The sequence below is a fragment of the Azolla caroliniana genome, unplaced genomic scaffold (assembly GCF_043228905.1).
Source record: "Azolla caroliniana isolate FFs.n. ecotype wild unplaced genomic scaffold, voAzoCaro1.0.p SCAF_1, whole genome shotgun sequence".
Taxonomy (NCBI): domain Eukaryota; kingdom Viridiplantae; phylum Streptophyta; class Polypodiopsida; order Salviniales; family Salviniaceae; genus Azolla; species Azolla caroliniana.
Genome location: NW_028230436.1, coordinates 18,002,467 through 18,009,414, shown reverse-complemented (window position 1 = coordinate 18,009,414; position 6,948 = coordinate 18,002,467). Strand labels below are relative to the sequence as shown.

Genomic DNA, 6,948 nt, shown 5'->3' with positions numbered 1-6,948 from the left:
ACCCACAAAGGGCTACTTCCAACTTGTTCTATAGCCCACAAAGTCTGTTGATGCTTTTATGTCTTATATTTTTTGTTCAATTCGAGAAGACAATTCAATTCGAAAAGGGGTTAAGAATTTTACAATTGAAGCATCTTTATTCTCAAAATTTGAAGGAATAGTGGATCTCAATATCCTAAACCTACACTGATTCCCTCCCATCTATGCAAAACCATAAAGAAACAACCTCAAAATGAATATTTCATTTTACAAAACGTAACTCATAACATTTATGATGCAATTCATGAGAATAACAACGCATTCATATTGACATTACAAGAAGCCAAGATGAGGCAAAAGCTAGGAATGCATTATCACTCTTTCCGGTATGAAAGTCAATGTCCTTTCTAGGAGCATGAACCCATATGTTCTTTACATTTCAGCAATCAGTCTTTCCAATATTGGCATTTACTTTCTAGTGCTTCTTGTTCATCATCAGTGGATAGGGGTCGACATAGGATAGGGGTCGACATAGAACGTTGTATAGGAATGCAAGAACATTCACTCTTGGCACCATAAGAAGACTGAGAATGTGAAAGGTTAAATACAAATAAAGCCTTTCTGAAATAAATTAATTGTGATTGCCAATGAATAAAATGTGGACTTCATGTTTATACAAGTCATTTAAAAAATGAGGAAAAAATAATAAGAGTTATAAAATAGCCAGCTAGCAGCTACTTGTAATGCTTGACCATTCCAAATGTTGGAATGTGACTACAATAGAAAAATGTATATTGGATTGATCAAGATCTAGCCTAGACCAAAAGCTCAAATACAATATTTTGCTCCCTTAGTCTTGAACCCATTGTGTATCCCAGGAAAAGCATGTGGCATTCTCGCTGAGCAGTTTATGACAATCAAAGAGGCATGTGTCCCCATTTACGACAATGTCATAGCCATTTCACATTAGCTCGAGGACGAATTCCTCAATCAAACGATTGAATATCGTGCTCTCTATGACCTCTGCTTCCTCAGCCTCATCACCCAAGTCATGATGACCATGCCATCCTCCAATGTGAGTATTCATTTCTTTCTCTACCATATCATCCAAGTTCATGCCGATCGACATCCCCTTCCAATCATCAATTTGTTTGTACACCTTACTGAGGACATGAGAAGCCGAAGACGGGTTGGTGAAAGAAGAGATAGCATACATTTGCCTTCCCAAGCTTCGGAATGCTTCATTGATGCAATCAGAGATTAACTTTTTATTTTGAACTAAAGCATCCTCATTTTGGCATGTATCACCACCAACTTTGCAAGAATTATTGGTTTCTTCTTCGTCATTGGCAGACACGCTAGTAGAGGACAAGGAAAATGCTTGCTCAGAGCTTTGCATCTCATCATCAGGCTTCAGAAATGATAGAGTTCGGCCAATCAAAGGAGAACAACTTATTGTCTTATAATCTCTATCATCATGATGGTTGTTCTTGTATCCTGGCATCCTTGGAGTCAATCCTATGGCTTCGGGATTGATACTATGCAATCTTGATATAGTGTTGAGGAGAGCATCACAATCAATAATACTATCCGGGAAACACTCTCGACCTTCTTTGGCTGGCCTTCCATTGATTCCCGCTATTTCACTTGCATCAATGTCCACCACTTGTGTGTCCTGCATGGTGGAATTACTATAATCCATGCTCTCTGAGTGGCTAGGCTTGAACCAAGTGTTTTGTGCTATAGGTCACAAAGTTTGATGTTAGTCAACTTCATCAACATCGTAAATTTGCAAAACATTTGTGAATATTAAAATTTGCAATGCATGTGTGCATGATGTGCTCCAAATCCCATCAACATGTAAATTTTCAATAAGGTTCAACAAGAAAAGAACTTATATAATTGTACCTTCTTTAGATCCGAGACTCTTTACTGTATTATCACAAGTTGAATCCTCAAACAGAGAATCAAGCTCTTGATCTCCACCATCAATACTTGAGTTACATAAAGTATTTTCTGAACCCCAATCAACCCCAAAAGCCTTTTCTCTGAGTTGCCTATCCATTGAACGCTGTGGTGAGATCATTTCCGAACACTTATTTCTTGAATCTTCACCATAGGAATCCCTTTTAGATTCTAAGCCTGACTTAGAAGAGGTCAATGCAGCTAGCAGTTCATGTAGGATTACCGACACATTATTCTTTTCTGAGTGTGAAACCGAATCACATGTGCGGCTACTAATGTCCAGCAGCTCTGCATGCAAAGAACAACCCATGTCTCCCGAGTCTCCAAAACGAGAATCACAAGTACTACGCTCGGCCTTTACAAAATCTAAGACTCGTTTGGCACCAAAACCCTTACCATTACCATTACTATTATCATCATTTTCCCACCTTGCTTGAACTCTATCATAGCCTACAACATGAGCTCCATCACCATCATCATGACTTGATAGCTCCACTTCATTTCTAATGAATTCAGATGCATTATTCACAGGAGTACTGCTACTTTGCAAACAATTTACGGTTTCACTATTCAAGTACTCATCAATCGATGCTGTATCAAACACATTTTCAGACTCATGAAGAGCCATATTAGAGCCTCTTTTTTGCTCGATACAATTACTACCCTCTTCGCTCTGCTCAGGGCATCCATTTACAGAAGAGCTACTCAATGCTACAGTCGGGACAATATTGCTCTCGACACAAGACCTCATTTTTTTTGAGAGCTCGACAGCATTTGAAGACAACATACTTCTTGGTGCTTTGGAAGAACCAAAGGTATTTGTTGATGTAAGCTTAGGTTTAAGGGAGCTAGATTGCCTTAACTTGTTAGTTCCCATTGATCTTGAACTTGGTTGGCTTAGTCTCCTACTCGTTTCTTCTTGTTTGCTTCTACGTCTCCTTATCTCCTCATGTGGGTCACATCCCTTTCTGGTCTTTTTGAGCTCAGAATCAATTCGTTTCGTCAATTCTTGTTGATACCTATACCTCCTTTGAAGCTCTTGCAGCAAACTCTTATTTTTATCAGTTTTATTGACCATTTCCTTACTTGTGTTCTGCATCCGGCTTCGCACCTTAGTTTCTTCTTCATTCTGAGTTAAAACACAACCAAACTTGCCTTTACTTTTATCAGTGTTCAACATAGCAGCATTTCGAGGCTTTGATACCAAACCTACATGTCTGGTTTGATTCACCTTAAGCAGTTGATGCAAGTTTCTTTCACGAATATTAGTAGCTCTGTTAATTGAAAGAGAATCTTTGTTAAAATAAGGACCTCTTTTTGGTGGCGTAGAACCAGATGGAAATGAAGAATCGAGCTGATGGGGAGGTCGACGAGAACTGCCTATCCATTTATACACGTCCCCTTTATCCTTATCTGCACAAGATAAGGAACCCTTAGGAGTGAAAAGGATCTTCTTCTCAAGAGAATGATCATTTTCTGACTTCTTAGGTTTACTTCTTGTTGGTTGTATGTCACGAATGTTGCTGTTTGAATCTTCAATTGAGTCCAATACTTTTGGTAAAGAATTACAATCAACGTCGTCATTTGTATCGGGATCCATCTCGTTCCCATCAAAAAGAAGAGGCTCTGGAGATGGTGGCATTGTTTCAAGGCCCATGAGCCTTGCAACCAGATTTGGTAATTTCTTTCCATGTGAAAATTCATGTTCATTCTCGAAAACAAAATCATCCTCTTTGGGTTCAGTTTTAAGGATATCATCTTCTGATGAGTCTCCTTGTCCACATCTACCTATACTCTCATCTGCATTCTGCTTCAAATTTCACCGTTACCTTAGTTTTAAAGTATGCAAAAAAAATGAGAAACTTAAGTGAGCTGATCTATGTGCCATATCCGATAGGTCTATCTACCATGTACTATGCAGCAACAAAAAAGAAGGAATGGACAAGAAAATGAAGGAAAACTTACCAGAAGCAACTTGGCCATGGGTCTCTTCTCATCATCATGATCGGGCGGTCTTGCTGTAAAAACAAAAGAAATTGAGCCTGTGACTGAGTGTGTGTGTGTGTGTGTGTGTGTGTGTGTGTACAATGTCTTCTCGTTTCCCATTTAGGACGAACCCAACTTACTCTCGTATACCCCTACAGTGTTTCTAGTACTTATGAGGCTTCATTTCGAGGAGAACAAACAAAAAAAGAAGTATGAATTACATGATAAGCACAAATGGTGGCGGCATAGAACTAGAAACAGACGTACGCATAGAAAGACATGAAACAGATAAACCTCTCTCTCTCTCTCTCTCTCTCTCTCTCTCTCTCTCTCTCTCTCTCTCTCTCCCTCCCTCCCTCTCCATGTGCATATATTGCATACCTTCTGGAAGAGATTTCCAAGAAAACAGTCGCTTTCCATTGAAGATCTGTAAAAAGACGCCCCCACACCCACCTCCTATCTGCTTCTTCTTCTTCTTCTTCCTGTTCTTACCACTACTAGAAACCAGCTTCCCTTTCTGAACTGCGATATATTCAGACATGGCGGATTCTGATCTTCATCTATAACTCAAAACCTTTCCTGCTCGGGAAAGTAATTAATCCATAATATTGGCTTCGGTTTTGTTGGGGTTCTCATACCGAGCAGAGTCAGAACAGACGAGATATTCCCTGTACAGCATTTGTTAGGTCCGAGGATAGGGGAAGCAGAAGAGGCCGCATTACCTTCAGTAGAGACATGGACGACGAAGAAAAGTGAGAAGGAAGAGTTTCGTGAGATGAGTTCTTTGTGAGAAGAAGAAAATGAAGAGAAAGAGGAAAATGACGACGATGATAAAGATGAAGATGAAGAAGAATAGAATAAGAAACAGACAGTTGTTGGATCACTACTCTACGTTAATACGATGATTTTTCAAAGATGGGTTCTGTGTTAGAAGGAGAAGAAGAAGACGAAGAAACCATCATATCATGTCTGCGCAGCAGCAGAGAAAGAGCGGATGATTCTAAAATATTTTGATCTGATTGTTAGTCGCAGTAGTAGTCGTCGTCGTTGAAGAAGAAGAAGAAGAAGAAGAAGAAGAAGCAAACACAGAGAAAGAGAGAATGAGAGAGAAGAGACAGAGAGAGTCCATGAAGCTGATTTTGCAGCGACCGGCTACCGCCCGTTTGGACATTCGGTTTTCTTTGTGGGATTACCGCCACGTGCCAACAAATCTATATTTTTTTTCCAGCCGTTATAATAATTGAGAAAAACAAAAGAAGAAAACAAATTACCGTGCTACGTTTTCCTTTCTTTTTACTGTTGTATTTCCGGTTATTTATATATATATATGTACATATATTATGTATGTATGTACATTTGTGGTGGTGCCACACACATATCTACATATACATACATACATACATACATATTGAAAATGGGGGTTGGGGTATCATTGGTCCAAGAGCAACAAGGTCATGTATGAGGTGAAGGGGGGGGGGGGGATAAATTGGAAACCTAAAAAGCACTTTTGAAATAACTCGGGGATATTTTGGAGCTCCGTACACACAGGGAGTGAGAGAGAGAGACATGTTGATGTTTAGGCACGTGGGTGTAGAAATCATATTTGGTTGTGAGTAGCATTTGGTATTATTATGCTACTACATCGACAAAACGATGTCATAACTTCTTCAACGTTCTAGAAAATGCAATTGCATTCTGCATTTCCTTTCTCACGCATAAGTTATGCAAAGTCCAATGGCATGACGTGAGAAAGTGGTCAACATCACAAGTATGTAGAGATGGTAGCTTAGGAAGGAGAAATATGATCATAAGGAAGTATGATAGCTTAAACATTCTCTTGCTAATATGGAGGATGTGACTTCAATTCTTGCAATAAAAGACAAAGGTTAGGACCATTTGAAGGGGATCGGCACGAAGTAGATTAGGGAAACTGAAGGGATTAAGGGAATGAGGAGGAGAAAGTCCTCATTAATTATAATTGCAAACTTGATTAACAAAAAAATTGTTTGGTGACTAATTGTGTGCTAACAATGAGACAAGAACTACGAGTGAGAAGAGAGAGTGTGATGTTAGGAGTGCTAGGAGTAGGAAAAATGTTAGGAATGAGACGAGCAAGGTGTGAAAGGAAGCCAAAAGTCCAAAAAGTTAAGCATGAATCCAAACTACAAGACACTAAACTCCTCTCCTAGTTCAAAACCCTTGCGGTTCTACCATGCTTTCACACATGCGCATTTCGGGCGATGTTGTTGCTCCGTGGCGAGACGGGCTCGACTCACTCTATGGGATAATTTCCTCCCCCAGAGCCTCATAGCATGTTGAGAAATGGACCTACTCGACTCTACCCACCGAAACTACCCACCCTCCCTTGGTGGCTCTTGACTGTATTCAAGTGGAGATTGTGGACGTAAACAATGGTTGGAGGAAAGAGAATGGGATTATGCAGAATTGTTTGTCAAAGAGGATGAAATGAAAACCGAAAACTTTTATTCCTTGAATAAATCAATTTTCATTACGTAAACAATAACACTTTAATCGTCTAGAGAATGTAAAATAACTTGACTCGCACATCTTCTATATTTGTAGGGAAGGAGGTTCAAACTCTTGATTATCACTTGATGGACAAAAGCTCTTGTGATAGGCTATTCCTCTATCACTTGCTGTTTTATCAACTAAATTCCTTTAGTTCCCTTGTCATGAGGAGCTCTTCCTTTTCTTGCAATTATTCTCTCTTAATCATTGTCTTCTTCTTCAATTCACACACTCTCTCTCTTTTCCAAACAAAATATGCTTCATTAGTAAAATTCTGCATAAATGATGACCTGATCAAACCAACAACAACCTATGAAAACCACAAATAATACAGGCTAAAATTATTTCCACCTTCTCACCCAACATTTTTGCCAAAAACTTCAAGGCACAAAACTATTACCACTGTTTGCATAACATGTGATCAATGCATTCAATGATGCCCTACTTGTTATAGCATGGTTCATTTCCCCCCCACATCAAACTCATATC

The 6,948-nt window shown here is 39.2% G+C and overlaps 1 protein-coding gene across 1 annotated transcript; it reads right to left on the bottom strand.

The window, feature by feature from the left end:
• Positions 1-579: 579 nt before the first annotated feature.
• On the bottom strand, positions 580-4,759 carry LOC147869116 (uncharacterized). Its single transcript, XM_087326596.1, has 4 exons — positions 4,312-4,759; positions 3,910-3,962; positions 1,888-3,751; positions 580-1,719 (listed from the first exon to the last, which is right to left on the bottom strand). Exons 1-4 carry the CDS (start codon positions 4,469-4,471, stop codon positions 941-943), a joined length of 2,856 nt encoding a protein of 951 aa, XP_087182722.1. The 5' UTR covers positions 4,472-4,759; the 3' UTR covers positions 580-940.
• Between the last annotated feature and the right edge of the window lie 2,189 nt (positions 4,760-6,948).

Coding starts and splice junctions, on each gene's coding strand:
- LOC147869116 (XM_087326596.1), bottom strand. CDS start 4,471: ATGTCTGAATATATCGCAGTTCAGAAAGGGAAGCTGGTTTCTAGTAGT. Junction 3,752..3,909: donor CCATGGCCAAGTTGCTTCTG/GTAAGTTTTCCT, acceptor AATTTGAAGCAG/AATGCAGATGAGAGTATAGG. Junction 1,720..1,887: donor GAGTCTCGGATCTAAAGAAG/GTACAATTATAT, acceptor TGTGACCTATAG/CACAAAACACTTGGTTCAAG.